Source organism: Strix aluco, chromosome Z (assembly GCF_031877795.1).
Source record: "Strix aluco isolate bStrAlu1 chromosome Z, bStrAlu1.hap1, whole genome shotgun sequence".
Lineage (NCBI taxonomy): Eukaryota > Metazoa > Chordata > Aves > Strigiformes > Strigidae > Strix > Strix aluco.
In genome coordinates this window covers 58,216,088-58,233,301 of record NC_133971.1, presented here as the reverse complement: position 1 = coordinate 58,233,301, position 17,214 = coordinate 58,216,088, and the positions used below count along the sequence as shown (strand labels likewise).

Here is a 17,214-nt window from a genome sequence, read left to right as displayed (position 1 = left end):
GCTACCCAGCCAAAGAAAAAAAAAACCAACTAGAAAACGCCAAACCCAAGATGAGAGGAATATTAAGAGATCCGGAAACTAATTAAGTCTAGTACTTGCACCTTGACAACTTGCCTGTTTCACATCTCAAGTCTTTCTGTGTTAACATTGTGAGCCACCTATAAATTTGAAATTTGATCCACTGAAATAATTCTATTCCAAAATAGAACCCTTCGCAATCATCTGAAATTAAACCAATTTGTTAGAAATTATAAGTTTATTATTTCATCCTAGCAAAACTTTTATTGACTTTAATTGATTTTATTGACGTATCTTCTTCGAACAGCTCCAATGAAAGCAATGCATGAAAATTAATTCAACCTTCTTCCTTCTATGTAAGGTATACAAAAAATTTGCTCACTGTGTTACAGGTTTTTCTTTTAATTCATGTGCAATTTTCTCATCTTCACTCCAACTATGATTGTCAATTTCCACAGAGAAAGTTAAGACTTAAGAAATGATTGTGCATTTTGCTGTGTGGACAGAAAAGTTTATGATCAAAGAAAAAGCCACTTCTGCAGCTGGAATTTTCAAACACATTCAGCCTAGGCATAATTAATGGGAATAAAAGGAAAGGAGCCAATCTGTGTGCTGAATATCATAGATTTGGTTTTATTATTACCGTAAATATAGGAAACCACCAAAAACAGTAACAAAGATCTCACTACATAATAATACTAATGGTTTAATTGTCATAAGGGAGACAATAGTTCACATCTAAAATGGAGAAGAATCAACAAGTTCAGACACAGATATGGCCTCTTGTATTATGAAGATAAAACTTAGAAAGAATTAGCAGATCTGGGCACTGGCTAGAGTCCAAGGGTACTAATAATGGTATCAGTCAGTTCAAAGATCAGATAGGTACACAATATTTTGTGTGAGCTACTCACATCCATCTAGTTCATAAGGTTTTAATTATTCAGACACCTATTGGGGGAAAATATTATTGAGCAAAGACTTTCCATCAGGTTCCTAGAATGGATGAACTTTTGATACCAAGGGCAGAGCAAGTAATCAGAGATGCAGCCTGTCTAGATTTGACTGTTAATCAACAGAGTCTGGCTGAGAATCTGAAGGTGAAAGCCCATCAGAAAGCAAGTGAAACTAAGCATTCAAGATACAAAAAGAAAAATATTAAGACAGAAAGAATACCAAAACAAAGGAAAATGGACACAGGGACAGTACCTATATTTCAGTAAATTGAGAGAGGCAATAGGTGAAAATCAATGGAAAGAAGGTAGTTCAGAAAATGTACCTTCCCAGGGGAGCAAAATAATAAAAGCCCAGATGTAAACTAACTCATTGCAATACCAGACCAGTCCAGTTAAACCAAGAGTCTTTGGAAAAAGGGAATACGAAAGTATACAAAAGTGAAAACACAAAACTGTGTTTTCATTAACATTTAGCATTTAAGCATTAACACTTACATGGAAAAAAACCTCACAAAACAAATCAAAGACTCAGGCACAAAATGAGGTGCAGTCAGAAATGGACACAGAGGAAAAGGCAAACACTGTAAGCAGCATCAGAAAATATCTAAAGAATCAGTTGGTGAGCTCCTCCACACAGAAGGGCAACTTCTAGCAGATAATGCTGTTAAATACCTGGTGTCAGTGGGAATTTGGTAACTATTAAATTAGCACCAAATACAAAGGGTTGTTTCTCATTAAAACAGGAAATACACACTGAGTTCTAACATTAGATGTTACTAGGTTGGTTGGATGCAATTCACTTAACAATACTAATAAAGGTGGGTGAAGCAATCCCAGAGTCGGTAACAATTACTTTTGACTCTTAAAAGATGATGACTGAGGTTCCAAGAGACTGGAGAAAGAGGCTTGCTAAGTCTGCAAAAAAGCCAAACCTTCCCCATGGTCAAACAGTAGGTTTATAATGAAATAAAAAAAAAGTTATTTTCTGAGCTAGGGAGACAGACTAAGCAAATAACCTAGTTTTGAGAACAACTCTTGTCCCATGCTCTAGTAACAGTTAAACTCTGCATCTAGCAACAGTACAACCCTCACATTAATTAAATGTGAGGCATCTGTGTGGTCTTGCTAGCCACTTTATGTGGTACTAACATCTCTGTGTGGTATGTTCTCTACGTGTGCATGACTGAAGATGGTTGGTCAGGAGGCTCCATTTTGCAGAGGTTGAGAAGAGGAAAGTCTAGTTTGCACTATAAAAATCATTATACAAACCAGAAGAGTTCTCTGTCATAAGAGAGTCACAGTCTGATATTAGTAATAATCCATCACTAGCTGGCAAACTAGTGACTGTATGTGACTAAACACATAAATTTACAGCCACCTGTGACAGCTGACAATAACTAACAGTGGCTCCAGTTCTGCAGAAGTTCAAATTTCATAAGGTAGGTGCCAAGAACCAAAACTAAACATTAAGTTAGTACCCTGTCTAGCACTCAGCTTCTCTGAGGGAACCTCACATGTATGTCAGATACTTTAATACATACTATGCAGTGCACACACTCACAGGGAAATCTGTTCCCTTCCCTTATACAACTACCTTGACACTCCCTGAGGATACTCAGCAGCTCTTTCTTGTTGGGATCACTCTCAATCTTGCACTCTCACTGTCTCACACATACTCTCTCCCTCTTGCACACTCCCCCCTTTGCACTCTCCCTCTCACTCTCTCCCCCTCATTTGCTCTCTCCCTTGTACTCTTCTACCCTCATCCTTTCTTGCTCTCTCTCTCCCTTCTGCTCTCCCCACTCCTTCACATGCACCCTCTCACCCCTGCCCTCTCCAGCTCCCACATGTCTGCTGACTCTCACCCTTGCTCTCTCCTGCCTGTGTCCCTGCTTTCTCATGCCCTCACTCTCTCCCCCCACACCCAATCAGACACAGCCTTACGCCTGCCTTACAATTTGAGAGCTGCTGAACTAAATTGTCCCCTAAAATTTATTTTCCTACAATTCCAGCACCATTTGCTGAAACAGAAGCCATCAGTGAAACAAGTTGCACAGGTAGAGAGTATCCCAAGACCTCTACAGAGGTCTACAGCTATTCCTTGAAAGTAACATTTTGTCCTGCATTTAATATGACTATTTTTATTCCGGTCTTAACACACTAACAATGCAACTCTAGAGAGGATATGTACATACTGACATGTCCACACATGTGGATATGCATGGTAGTGCACACCCACCTCCAGTGCTTTTTTGGGATGATACTCAATGGAGTCCTAGAAGCTACAGGAATCTCCATATCCATATGACAGAACTTTGTACTATGATAAGCAAGAACTCTTCACCTGCAGTCTATTATCTTATTTTGTTCATAGACAAGGAAATAAATAAAAATTTACAATACACTTAGAGAAGTGAAAAAACAAGAACAGCGTATCAAAAATGGATACCTCATTCATGCTGTCCCACAAGTCATCACTCTGGGCAGATCCATAGTTATGATTATGCAAGTATACCTCAATGCCAGCTTGGAAAACGTCCTTAGTGAGATAGTGCTTCAGCATCAAAAGAAGTGAAGCCCCCTTTAGGGAGAAAAAAAAGAAAAGAAATGGGAAATAAAAGTTATAGAACTTGATGAAGCATATGCATATTATAGCTCTTTCACAGTACAAGAATAACTCAGAAGCTGTCAGATTTTATCCCAAATGATATAATTTGAATAATTACCTTTAAGTTACTTGCCTTGGAAAAATATTTTTTTAGTATTTCATAAACTTCAAATATAGTTACAAAAAAAAGCTATTACAGCTTGAAATTTTTTACCAGCTGCTTTGGAAAAAAAATATTTTTTAGTATTTCAAAGGCTCAAAATACAATTACAAAACAGGCTAATAAAGCTTAACATTTTTTCCAATTAACATAATCTCAAAAATATTGCCTTCTTACTGGTAAGTCTCTGCTGGCTGCCATATTTCATTAGTGATACTCTTCTGCATGGTACAGAACTGCACTTGTGAGACAGTGTTTAACAGTCATATGATTACCAGTTATATCAAAAATCTAAAAATACAGGAGAAATATGACATACACTTAGTAGCCTGGAATTGAGTGTAGAAGGACAAATGCATTTTGACAGTGTTTAAATACAGCTATGTTTTGTTAAAAAAAAGTAGTAACTGAGTTGTTTTAGTATCAAAGTGGCCACAAATGTGCAGACAGAAAGGTGGTTTCTGCTTTTTTCAACCATAGCTGAAAGTCGTTTTCTTTCCATAGAAATGCTTCTATGTCACAGCCACTAATGAATAAATTGCCTGAGGACTTGCACACTGTACAACTGAATGTGGATGAGCAGCCATAGATCATGAAGACTGTAAAGATGCACTTTATATTTTTGGTATTATTTCTGAGAAAGAATCGAGAAAAAATTAAAAGGAAGATTTTAATGAAAGCATGTATGGTTCTTGCACATTCCAAATTCAAGTTTTGGAATTTAACTAACATCTTGCCTGAAACTGAAGGCTGCCTGGTTATTCTAATTATTCATGAAACTGCAATGAATACCCCTTACTATAGTTTTTTATAATATGGTTATAATTTCCTTTCTTGCATGCATCCATACTTGACCTATATCTCTATTACTTTGTTTTACACACTGTCATCTCCTCCCAAACACTCTGTTGTTGCAGGTGGATTGTTGTCACACCCCTGAGTGTCAGGTTTACTGATAGTCTGCAAAACAACAAGGTTAAAAAAAATTTTGTACAATAATTTCTATTCCAGACAATAAAATGTAGAGGCCACCTACTAATCTATGTCAGTTGGTAGTATAGTAAAACAAAGCAAGTTTTACAATTCAATAACAGACCACCCTTAGCTGATTTGGGACCATGTTGCAAAAGTGTCTTCCCACCCAAATTGCCAAAAGCGCTAGCTAAGATATAGGGCTAGGAGTAGTGGAATACAAAGATGGCATGCATGAATGAAGAGCTATCCAATTAAGGCCTCTGAAACATAGAAAGCAGCCATGAGAAACCCGTTTCTGACAATGCTAGGGCAAAAGTTCTTCTGGTTAGCTCCTAAACTCAGAGGTGTAGATTGCTACATTTCTATTCAGAAGGTGCACATACTCATCAGTAGCAGTAAAGTAGTTCTCCAGATATAATGCTTTACTAATTGACTGAAAGTCCAGCCCAATCACTTATGGAATATTTCCATTAAAACTATATAGGGGAGTTTTGATAGGGCAAAGAGTGACAGAATCGTTATCTCTGATGTTAGTTGGTTACACACATGATTGTACATGGTGCATAGCTTCCAGAAACTCACCAAAAAGGGAATTACTTGAGACAGCAACTCTGAAACATGAAACAACAGCCATGCCTTTTGATATACAGATTAGGGAGAGAAATCAAATCCATTTCACAACCAAGGGAAGCTGAAAATCACACATCTTTGTTCTTGTAGTTAAGGAAACAGAGACCAAAATAAAGAGAAGCACATCACTATTGTAGGTCCATTTGGCATCTCAGACTACTCAAGGATGCCAGACAAAATGTGTTAACCCACTGAGACTTGCAAAAAAGAAATCAGACGAGACAAACCAAGACAGCTGTGGGAACTGTATTCCACTGAGCAGAGGAAGATATAGTATTTGACTATTTTCCAGTAAGCACTAGCTGTCCTCATGGTTTCTTATTAGATGGAAGTACAAGCATACAAAGATAGTGAGAGGAAAAAATTACAGCTAATACAAAAGATACGTGTTGAGTTTGTGTTTGGCAGGGGTTTTGGTAGCGGGTGAAGGGGCTACAGTGGTGGCCCCTGTGAGAAGCTTCTCAAAGTTCCCCAGCTTCAAGTCGGATGCGCCTCTGGCCAAGGCTGAGCCAATTAGCGACGATGGATGTGCCTCTGTGGTAACATATTTAAGAGGGGGAACTTAAGAGAAGGAGTTGGAGTTGTGAGGAGGACATGTATGCAAACACCAAAGTCAACTGAAGAAAGGAGGAGGAGGAGGGGGGGGTGGTGCACCAGAGCAGAGAATCCCCTGAAGCCTGTGGTGAGAGGACAGGCTGTCCCCCTGCAGCCCATGGAGGTCCACAGTGGAGCAGATGTCCACCTGCAGCCTGTGGAGGACCCCATGTCAGAGCAGGTACCTGAGCCTGAAGAAGGCTGGGACTCTGAGGGAAGCCCCTGCTGTTGCAGTTCATCTCTGGGAGGATGGTGACCTGTGGGAGGGACCCATGCCAGAGCAGTTCATGAAGAGCTGCAGCCCATGGGAAGGACTCATGTCAGAGAAAGTTCATGGAACTTGTCTCACATGAGAGGGACCCCACAGTGGAGTAGAGGAAGAGTGTGAGGAGTCCTCCCCCTGAGGAGGAAGAAGCAGCAGAGACAATGGGTGGTGAACTGACTGCAACCCCCATTCCCTGCCCCCCTGCACTGCTGGAGGAGAGGAGGTAGAGAGAATTGGAAGCAAAGCTGAGCCTGGAAAGAAGGGAGGGGTGGGAAGAAGGTGTTTTTAAAATGTGGTTCTATTTCTCACTGTCCTACTCTGTTTGATTGTAAAATTAAGTTGTTGTGTTTAAATTAAATTATGTTTTCTTCCCCTAAATTGTCTGTCTTTTTCCAGTGACCATAATCGGTGAGTCATCCCTCTCTGTCCTTATCTCCCAAGTCAGATTCCCAGATTCTCAAGTTGTATTTTCTCCTCCCCATCCCTGAGGGGGAAGAAATGAGTGAGCATCTTTGTGGCGTTCAGTTGCCCTCTGGGCTCAGACCACAACAAGATATAAAAGGCTTTCTTTTAATACTACCAAAATCATGGACACAGTATTTAAAACCTGAGACAATGTGAGTAAAAATTAGGCAAATACAGATATTTGCTCTCTCAAGCATTTTCAAGTGAGGCACTGTGCACTTTTTAAAACATAAACTTCACACACAACCCTCACTAGATATGAGAAATAATCAACTTGCAGACAACCAGGATATGCAGTGAAATAATTTTACATCCTAGATGCACGGCTCCATCTCAGGAAGTCTCTAAAATACTGTTTTTTAAAAGCAGAAGGAGAATAGAAAGGAGTGATTGCTTCAGTAAGTGCCTTGTTGTTAATCTTTTCTTACGTACTTGTTACAATCTGCTATCAGAAAAAGATTGTATGTCTAACTAAACATTTTATTTCACCTACTGGGTCCCCTGTATATCTTCATGAGTATTTCATTTGTGCTGAAGCATGCGCCAAGCAGAAGGATATTAAGTAAGGACACAAATACACATACATAATTTTTTCCTAATTAAAAGCTATGTAGACACTCAGAGACAGCATTGAGAGATCTGCGTTGTTTGTGCTAGGTGTAAATTACCACCAAACAATTGTCAGTACATGCCTACTTACTCATGATTCCACATTCATGTTTTCAATAGCTAATATATCACTTTCCAAATATTTTCAAATATTTTTAAAGTTACCTTGATATAAGAAAGTGCATCAAACATTTCTTCAATTTGCTCTGAAGACTGAACAGCAGAAGAGACTGGATGTGAAGAATTCAAAGAATCCTTCATCATAGCCTTGAAAATTAAGTTAAGGAGATCTTCATCCTAGTAAAGAAATATTTATGAGTGTCTGAGAAGTTAGAAGATGCATGGTAAGCAGAACAGTAAAAGTTGTCTGTTTTGCTCTTCCATTGGTCAAACATGCCATTGCTCACCTTTCTGCCAGTGGAGGCAGCAAAAGAACTGTCAGGGTAACATTCGTAAAATCTTCTCTTTCCCTGCCACATTATCCAGACCCTTAAGCTACTGTCTCAGGTAAAACCATCATTGGCACTAGAGAAAATAAACGTACCTTCTAAGCAAGTATGTGCCAAATTTCAGATTTGGCTCATCAATGCTTTCAGTTAATTTACAGGAACCAGGGAAAACAAAAGCACGACTTCTTTAGTATGCGTTAATATTAAAGCATGAAGTCTAGGGAAATTACTCACTACAGTGATGTTTGTGTGAATGTAAACACCACATCATCTAGTGATCCTAGTACCAAATCTCTTCTTTTCTTCTAGAATATTTGAATTTAATACACTGTTACCAGAACAAGACAATCCCAAACACTGAAAAGAAGCTGAATGACCATTTCATTAATTTCATTGAGGCTTGAATAAACAATTCTCTATACAGTTTCCTCTATGCAGTAGAGAGTTACCAAAAAAAAAAAAAAGGTAAGACCTGTGTACAATACAATAAAGATAACCTTTGAAGTTCAAAATTTTAAAGCTATTCTTATTGAATGTAGTTCTGAGTGATTTTTTTTATTTTTACCAAAAAACATTTTGGCACCACCAAGTGGTGAAGTGACATGTTGGTGAAGGCACCTTGTCAAGCACCTTTCAGAATAAAGTATACAAGTGTTAGTTGTGTCCTCATGAAAACAGATTATTTTTGTGTCCTCTCACCACATATGCAGAACAGCTACACAGCAACAAGCAGAATGGGTATACAAACATACTTTCTGTGGCAATCAAACCCAACAACCAAGCTAGGCCAAATGAAAAACTTCTTAAACATCCAGGTCCAAGAAAGAATTCTACTGAACCAAGTTAGTAACCCAAGTTTCTTAAAGCAGTAACAAGGGTGAAATAAGAACTCAAAACACACTCAGTCAGAATGCCAAGAAGAACACAATCCAGCAAGCAGGAAACAGTCAGTATGTCAGGTTTTTATTCCCGTGACTAAAGCAAATCACATAAGCACTCCTGGAAGCTGGTTTCAGAACCCAGGTATCTCTTCTCCTAGGAGACACCTTTACACCAGATACAAAATTAATCTCTCCACTGCTCCCTCCATTTAGTTCCACTAATCTTTGTGTCTCTGCCTGCATTCAGTGACAGGGACACATTACAGCAGTAGCTGGTATCCCTTCCTTGGAGAGGAAAGATCAAGTTTGAATCCTGCATGTTTTCCAGAGTCTGAAAAGTTAGCTCACTTAGTACTTGAGTGAGTTTTTAAATGATCGCTAGGTTATTATATCAAAAAGATTCTATCCTTCAGCTATATGTGTAAACAGAAGGGCTTGTGGGAGTAGTGCTTTGTGCTATTAGTATGACTCAATTTTATCAGAATCCATGGGATGGGACAGTAAGATACTCTGATGCCAGGTCCCCTAATCCAGACACAAGCAAGCACCACAACGACGGAAAGACAGGAGTTACTCTAGGCATATTTAGTAACCTAAAGCTCTGGAGCTTCCTAAATCTACTAGGAAAAGAAGAGGCAGACAAACTTGGTCAACAACGTGCCTGAACTTCCTGCATAAAAATTTTAAGTTATGATTTGATATATAGACACTTACACTTTTCAATACCTGCTATTTTGCACAGAATGCTTTAACCTACACAAAACACATAGACAGCATGTAGACTACCAAAATAAAAAAAATTAAAACCCCACAAAAACAATGTACCCTCCCCAAAGCCCCCCAAAACCACATCCAATATAATTAAAGTGCCAAAGCAGAAGAGATATAGTATAATCTCAATGGTGCCCAAAGCGAATTTCAGTATAAGTTTATAAGTATCAGTCCTTTATGGATAGCATTAAAAGATGGATCTTAGTGAAGGTACAGAAAGTGTAGTTACAGAAAGTACTTACTGAATGTAATTCTGGAAAAATTTCCTCCATGGCAACGTACTCCATGAAAGTGGCAAATCCCTCATTCAGCCAGAGATCGTTCCACCATTCCATAGTTACTAGATTGCCAAACCACTATGAAAGACCAAAAACGTCATTCTTTTTCAGAAATAAAATCAAATTAGTACAGTAACGCTCTATCCATCCTCAGCTTTAGCTCATGGCAAAATCAAGTTCAGTCAAAACCATGGTAGTGCTTTTGCACGAACGACTCCCTAAGTGAGAGTTTGCACTCCGCCTGTTGTACTGGAGAAAATGCACCTGCAGGTATTCTGAACAGATACAATGTACAGCCCAGTCACAGTGAGGGCAGAGGTGAATTTAAGGATAGAATTGCATTTATTTTTTAAAAAAAGAACCCACCACATTTAAACAATGACCTCCCCAATCTAGTACCTGATGGGCAAGCTCATGTGCAATCACTGCAGTTATTAACTTTTTATCCCTTACTGAAGAAGTATTACTGTCAAACAAGAGTGCTGTTTCTCGGAAGGTGATCAAGCCCCAGTTTTCCATTGCACCAGACTGAAAATCAGGAATTGCTACCAGATCTGGAAAAGATTTGAAAGAAGCTTTTGAAACGACTACTTAGAGCAACTCTGTATTTCAGGTCTACCTATTCTATTACATAACCCCTAAAAACCTCATTATTTAAATCCTGTGGTGTGGACATGTGCTCACATCTCAAGCATAGAAACCCCACAGATTTATAGCCATGTTTCTCTAGCAGTACTCTTAAACAACTTAAAGCACAGACACTGCCTACAGATCTTGCATGCACACAATTAACAAGGAAATGTGGCTGCCCCTACTGAAAGTAATGTCTTAGAAGACTGCATTTCATTATTTTTACAGTCAAATCAATACATGCAAAGTATGGCCACAGATTTTGCACTGGTGAACATGGTTCACAAACTGAGAATTGTGTATCTCCCTACCAAGGCACATGATGTTAAAGTACACTGAATTTTTTTTTTGATGTTATCTACAAATATAAGCAATCCATTGTCAAAAGATCATAAAAATTTTCTATCTTGGGAATCACTTAATACTTGTATTCAGTCAAACATTTCATGAATTTTTAAAATAATTTTGGGGCAACCTTATTTCACAGATGTTTGATGCTATTTTTTTTTTTTTAAGAACACCTTTTCAGAACAAAAGTTCTCCCACATTTCTCAGAATGATTAGGGCTTCTTCTTCTGTTTTAAAAAAGTTCGAAAGAACTTACCTAATTTTTCAAGAGGGTAGTTTATTAGAAAGTATTCTTGATAAAAGTCCAGAAGTTTCACTGCTGTGTTTAAGGCATATCCAACTTGATTTAGATGCTGTGGTATGGCATAGATAGATACCTAGCCCAAACAGAGAAGGGAAAACATTTTGAAATGTATAACTACAAAAGCTTTAGAAGTAAAAGAGAAGCTGGCAGAAGTTCCTGAAACAGGTAGGACATGGTTTTGAGAGTACACACACAAGTTAAAAACACTAGTTATGAAGCTGTCAATAAATATTTTTTTTGCTAGAGCTTATTCACTAACCAAAATACAGAGAGACTATCCAATTGAACAATGTGTATGCAAGAACAACTCAAGGTTCACACCTTTAAGGAAGGTGTTCAGGAAGGGTCGACATGAACAGAAATTGATTAATTTCCTTTTCTACTCCCTCATGAGTTATTAAGTGACCCTCCCTGCATACCTCAATTAATCTGTAAGTTTAGGCTATCAGTATGATAATACTAGTATCATCTGCAAGAAATTCTCTCAAGAAATAATAATTGGCACAAAGTTCATGCATTCCCCTATCTAAGGTAGGGCCACATTAGACATGATGTAAGAAGCATTCATAAAAATTGAGAGGTTACAGTCTCCTTCTACTCATGTTGAAGTGGCTATATCAAGAAAATAACTTTGAGCAGGTTGATCCAGTTTAGGACACCCCTTCACACACAAACACAAAATATGTTGAGATTAATTTTCTTGTTCTATTTAAAAAAAAAAAGTCCCTCTTAACTATGCTACAAATCAGTAAACAAATGACATTTCAAATAGATGGATAGGGTGACCCTTTGAGTTTGAATCAAGCACATACCAGTAAGGGTCTAATCTAGTGTTCCTGGAAGTAGAAAAGTATTATTTGCTGCCAATTTTAAGCTCAAAAACAAAACATAAAGATCCCCCAGAATCTTCTGGAGTTGAGAAAAATGTCATTGCATTATGAACACAAAGTAACTTTACTTCAACTCTAAGCTAGCTTATAACATTCAGGACAACAAACTTATCCTGCGTGAACTGGTTAGTTCAAATTCTTTGAATCTCCTAACCACAAACTGCTGGAAGCATTTTGAAAGCCTATTTCACGGAAAACATCATTATATGCTTCCTTCTTAAACCCTCCCTTGGCGTACTAGACAACCCATGAGCTAGACTCTGGCCTTACTTGGTATGACCCTTCTTATGCTTTCTCCCTTTAAGATGGCAAGTACTTTTATACAATGTTAGATCCCTTGTGTTTGGTGTCTTCTGGAGGTCTGCTGGACTTCCCTAGCTTGGCCAGATCTTGCTTGGTGGTCAGAATGAAGGAGAAGCACAGTTAAGAACCACCTTCCTTACTTAGAATACATCACTCAGTCTTTTTTTCCTCTCCTACAGGCCTCTGCCATAAAATACTTTTGAAGTACTGACAATCCATACAAGTTAATCTCACTATTATGCAATAAGCAAAGCACACCACATAGATAGTTGTTTCGGCTCTTTGCAAACACAAAACATTTAGTATACAGATCAGTTTTCTGCCTGGTAAAGAAGTGGCTACATGGTTTTAACAGAACACAGGTTCAAATACAGGTCTGAATAGTAGCCACAAGGACTAAAAAAAAAAAAAGTATGATTTAACTTTTCAGGTTACACCTAACAGTCTCTCCTATTCAGCTATAATTAGGAATACTTGTCCAAATCAGTATCAAAGCCTATTGACCAGTATCTTTACTTGGGTACACTGGATTAAAGAGGGCTGCATCTCCTGCAGTGTTACTACCACTATTCCCTCTGCCTCTTTCTAGGCAGGTACTGGCACTTCTGACATTTCACCACAAAGGGGCATAGTCATGAAAATCATTGCTCACATGAAACTCTTGCACCTCCTAAAATACAATTAAGGAGAATGTCCTAATATTAACATGCTTTTTCTTTAGTTACTTTAATTGCACACATTGTAGGAAATGCGCACTGACCCTGCAGGCCATATCCCTGCAAATGACAAAGATCAAACAGGACCAACTGTTTGATTCTTGGAACCTTTGGAAAAACAAAAACCCCACAATGAAATAATTGTATTCAAGTGACTAAATTTAGACTAACTTCAAGTTAGTCCAAATTTGCTTTACTTCAGGGCATGGTAGGTTATATTTGCAGATACAGAAGATATTTGCAGCACTGCTTGAAATAGTATTTCAACAGACTGTCTTGGGAGCTGTAATGTTTTTATACATCATCAGAACAACTCCTGGTTTGCATGACATTTATTCCTCACAAATGAAGCATTAAAGCTGAAAGGTTAAAGCTTCCAGCTCTGAAAGCTCTTAGGAATTATAGATTTTGTAAATTTCCACTGTTAACAAGACTTAATGCTGAGTCCCTTGCTGTAAAAGTCTTCTCAATATGGTATAAGCCCTGAAGTCAGTCCAACCTATAGCATAAAGCTTTTGTTCCCTAACTGTGATGAGTATAATAAAACCAACAAAATAAATACATTTAAAAGAGACAGAGTTTGCATGTTGGTTTGGTGATTTTTTTTGTTTTGTTTTGGTTGTCTGGTTGGCTTGGGAGGGGTGAGGAGAACTTAAAGTGGAACAAACATACCAGACTCCCATTAGTTTCCCTACTGATGTTTTTCAAGTCTGCAACAACAAAGGCTACTAGGTAGGTGCTCATCTTCAAACTCACAAAAAACTCATCTTGAACAATTCCATGTGTTACAGGAGTAGTGGCTTTCTGCAGGTGAAAGGAAAACACTGTTATTAATGCAGACAAAAGAATACTAAGACATGCAAGGAATTGATGTTAAAATCAAATAATTACTGCACACTAGGGAAAGTTTACAAGCAAACTTGCAGAACATGTTTATATTTTGGTTATGTTTCAGTGGGATAGATGACACTCACAACCTACTCATGGTGTAACAAAACTTAAGGAGACATGGAACATTTAAGCCTATATACTCAAAAACTATTTGTTAAACTTTTATTATGCAGCATTACCAGACAACTGCATTGTTGGAGAAGCCATCAATCTAATTCAGTTCACACTTAAACCCCCAGTATAATCCAAAATCAACATAAAGATTAACATTAATTCAAGAGAGCTTTAGGCTACATCTGAGACACAGCTCAGCATATCCTACTAAAGAACACTGGTACTACATGTGTTAAACATTTGTTTCTTCTCAGAATCCTCTTCAAAACCAGGTGGATATACTCATTATTTTCAAACAACAGAACAAAAAACCCCTCACACACACACATACAAATCAAATGAGACTGTGTTTTAAAAAGTGAAGAAAACTTAAGGTTTCAGTTAGTTCAAAGTAAAACCATGCCCATCTTATACACTGTCAAAACTGTCTGCTCAGTCTTCTGAAGTAAGATACCATGGTGTCTCTTAAATTACTTTCAGTGCAGTTTTTCTTTAATATTTGTCCTGGAAAGGCATGCTCTATGCCTAGAAGTACTTTTTTGTATAGTTCTTCACATACATAAATTACATGAAGAATAAAGCGAAATGTTGAAAATCACTGTAGTGCAGACTAGTAAAGGTCTGGAGACAGCGATGACAGTTCATGTGCCTTCTGAAACTTCATAAATAAGTTTGTTTCTAGAAACTACAAACATTTAAAAAACAATGATAACCTTAGTTTTAGACAAGATAATTTCAAACCAAACAATGATTTAACATTTAACTGCCACTGAAAATTTAACTGTCAGATTTAAAGAGGAATAGATTTTTAAGCCTGAACATAGAAATCAGTATAATAATGTAGTCTGACCACTGTATATGAATAGAATGCCATTGTTGAATTCCTTCAGTAAATTCATAAATTTCTGGCCTTTACTACAGCTTCATCTTCATAAAGAGGTGACACCCTATTTAAGAAAATCTGTGGCTGTAGATAAACTGGTTCAGAAATCAGTTATCCTCATTTAAAAACCAAAACAAACAAAGCAACAAAGAAAACACCACAAGCCCAAAACACACACAGTTTCTTTCAAGCCTTAATGTGTGCCAGCTACTATTATTGTCATATTAGCAATGTACATGCTAGTTGAGAAGACCTGCTTCTGAGATCGCTTGCTCATGTAGGTATTTACAGAAAATTATGAAGTTCACATTCAATCTTCTCATGGATAAACTAAAAAGTCTCTCCATTCAGCACAGATTGTTTCTAAGACCTGTAGTTATACAGAAGAATCGGTGCCACTTTTTTTCTGAGGGATTTGTTTAAGTGTTTATTTTCAGAAGGGAGCCTATTGTAGTAATGATCTCACGAGTGCAATATACTCCTATACAACATGATCCTCTTCAATTTTCATATTTCTTTCTTTATGTGCACAAGAATCAACTCACTAGCCTGTACTTACTGCATTGGGAGCCCACACTACCTAACAGAATATCTAATCCAGGCTAAGTAAGCTAAAATGTAAGAATTCAGCATGTGCTAGAGCACTTGTGAGATCAGGGACAAAAAACATGAAATAAATCATAAAAACATGTCAATTAAATGAAGCTTTGCGTATAAAAATGAGTCCAAGAGGACTCACTGATACAAGAAATGCTGTTGAGGTAGCATACTATTTCACAGAAACTCCTGTGTCTAATTTTTTTATTTGTACAGTCACAAAAATAAGGACTTTATTGTAATTCACATGTGCAAGTTATCTTGACAAATTACAAATCCCAAAGGAATCACTTCTGAACCCATTAACAGACTGCGTGTTTGGATGTCATATAACAAAAGAGGAATTACACAGTATCAAATTATCAGGGCATAAAGTTGGGGGACAAAACAAAAGAGAAGAATATTGTTTGCAGTATAAACACAAATTATCTTAGAGATAATGTCCATCAGCAAAACTATCAATTTACTTGCTCTGTATGTTCTTATATCTTCTTGATAAATTCTAATTAAACCTGACCTGCTCTTTTAACACAAGAACTCGCATTTGATCCCCAGCACTAAACATACAACTTCATTCCTTTTAATGTCTTTTTTTAATATATCTTTGTTCCACATGTGGAAGCTTTCTCAAATTTTTAGCAATCATACAGATGATGTAACAGCCAAGTTTTAAAACAGAGATGGAAATAACAGAAGAAGATGCAGATGAAATTTTTAATACGCTCTTAGAGACATTCTCACTATAACAAGCTCAGTAAACGTTACAAAGAAAAAAAGAGTGGACAAACAGGAAGTTCAGTGAAAAGGCTCCAAGAACAAAGGTAGCAAGACAGAGAAGGTGAGTTAAAAAGCAGAGAACCAGATGATGGAAAAGTCTGACAAGATGGGAAGGAAGGAGAATTCTCATCTTGAAGGAAGCATGGGACCTTCTGCCTATGGCATATATAGGTAGCTGAACAGAGGACATGTAGTATGCAAGGCAGAATAGGAAGAAATAAATCTGAAGGTAATTCAAGCGATATGACAAACAGTAGGGGAAATCAAAACACCAAAAAGATATGCAAGAGAGGCATCATGTAATTTAAAAGGGAATTAATCATGCAGGAGTGGCACAAGTCATGGGAAGAACAATGCTATGTAGAGAAAGATGGATAGGAAAAAAGACACCTTTTCTATGCAGCGCAGAAACAGCCAAACAGTATGTATCTAATTGTGACCAATAGGGAAAATACATGTTTAAGATCATACAAATGTGCAATACCAATGCATTTTTCACTGCAAGTAGAATGTGTACAAGGTCACATCTCCCAAATGTTCATTTTTCAAATGGCTTCCTATCTCCCTGAAAAATGAGCAATGTAATGAACGTTACTCTGCAGCAAGAAAGGCTAGAAACTTAAATGTAAATGCATCCTGGAGGAAGAAACGAGATGCAGTACTGATGACTTTACTAAAGGCAGCTCATCAGCATGTTTTCTCCGTGTAGATGATTCCTCCTTGTGCATACATGTCAAGTACACAACATTAGTATCCACAGACATCACCAAAAGAGCTGCCGCACGCTTTGTAACAGCACTCAGAGTTGAGCAGGGACAGATGGGATGGGGAGCAGCTCCTTCCTAAGCACAGAACCCCACAGGCACAGGCTTTGCAGGACTGTCAATGCAAGGCAGAAGTTATGGGAGGATGCAAGACTAAGGCAAGTAACAATCTGTCTTTTCCAGATTTAATTCACATTGTCCTGAGGTGTGAGAGTCAGCCATTTCCAGACTAGAGGAAGATTCTCTGGCAACAAAAACACACTAAACACACAGAGTTGATGTTTAAGGCATGTTGGTCAGACCAGATAAGTCATAATTCTTGTCAACACAGAGCTTGA

At 37.8% G+C, this 17,214-nt stretch overlaps 1 protein-coding gene across 7 annotated transcripts in view; it reads right to left on the bottom strand.

Annotated features, from left to right (window-relative positions):
• The window catches only part of LNPEP (leucyl and cystinyl aminopeptidase), an 81,870-nt gene that overhangs the window by 15,496 nt on the left and 49,160 nt on the right, over nucleotides 1–17,214 (bottom strand). For all 7 annotated transcript variants that reach the window (XM_074813227.1, XM_074813226.1, XM_074813231.1 and 4 more), the window contains 6 exons: nucleotides 13,523–13,654; nucleotides 10,894–11,014; nucleotides 10,059–10,213; nucleotides 9,624–9,737; nucleotides 7,446–7,577; nucleotides 3,424–3,555 (listed from right to left, as the gene is read on the bottom strand). In XM_074813227.1, coding sequence (XP_074669328.1) covers nucleotides 3,424–3,555; nucleotides 7,446–7,577; nucleotides 9,624–9,737; nucleotides 10,059–10,213; nucleotides 10,894–11,014; nucleotides 13,523–13,654 — 786 coding nt within the window. The remainder of the gene's footprint in view (nucleotides 1–3,423; nucleotides 3,556–7,445; nucleotides 7,578–9,623; nucleotides 9,738–10,058; nucleotides 10,214–10,893; nucleotides 11,015–13,522; nucleotides 13,655–17,214) is intronic.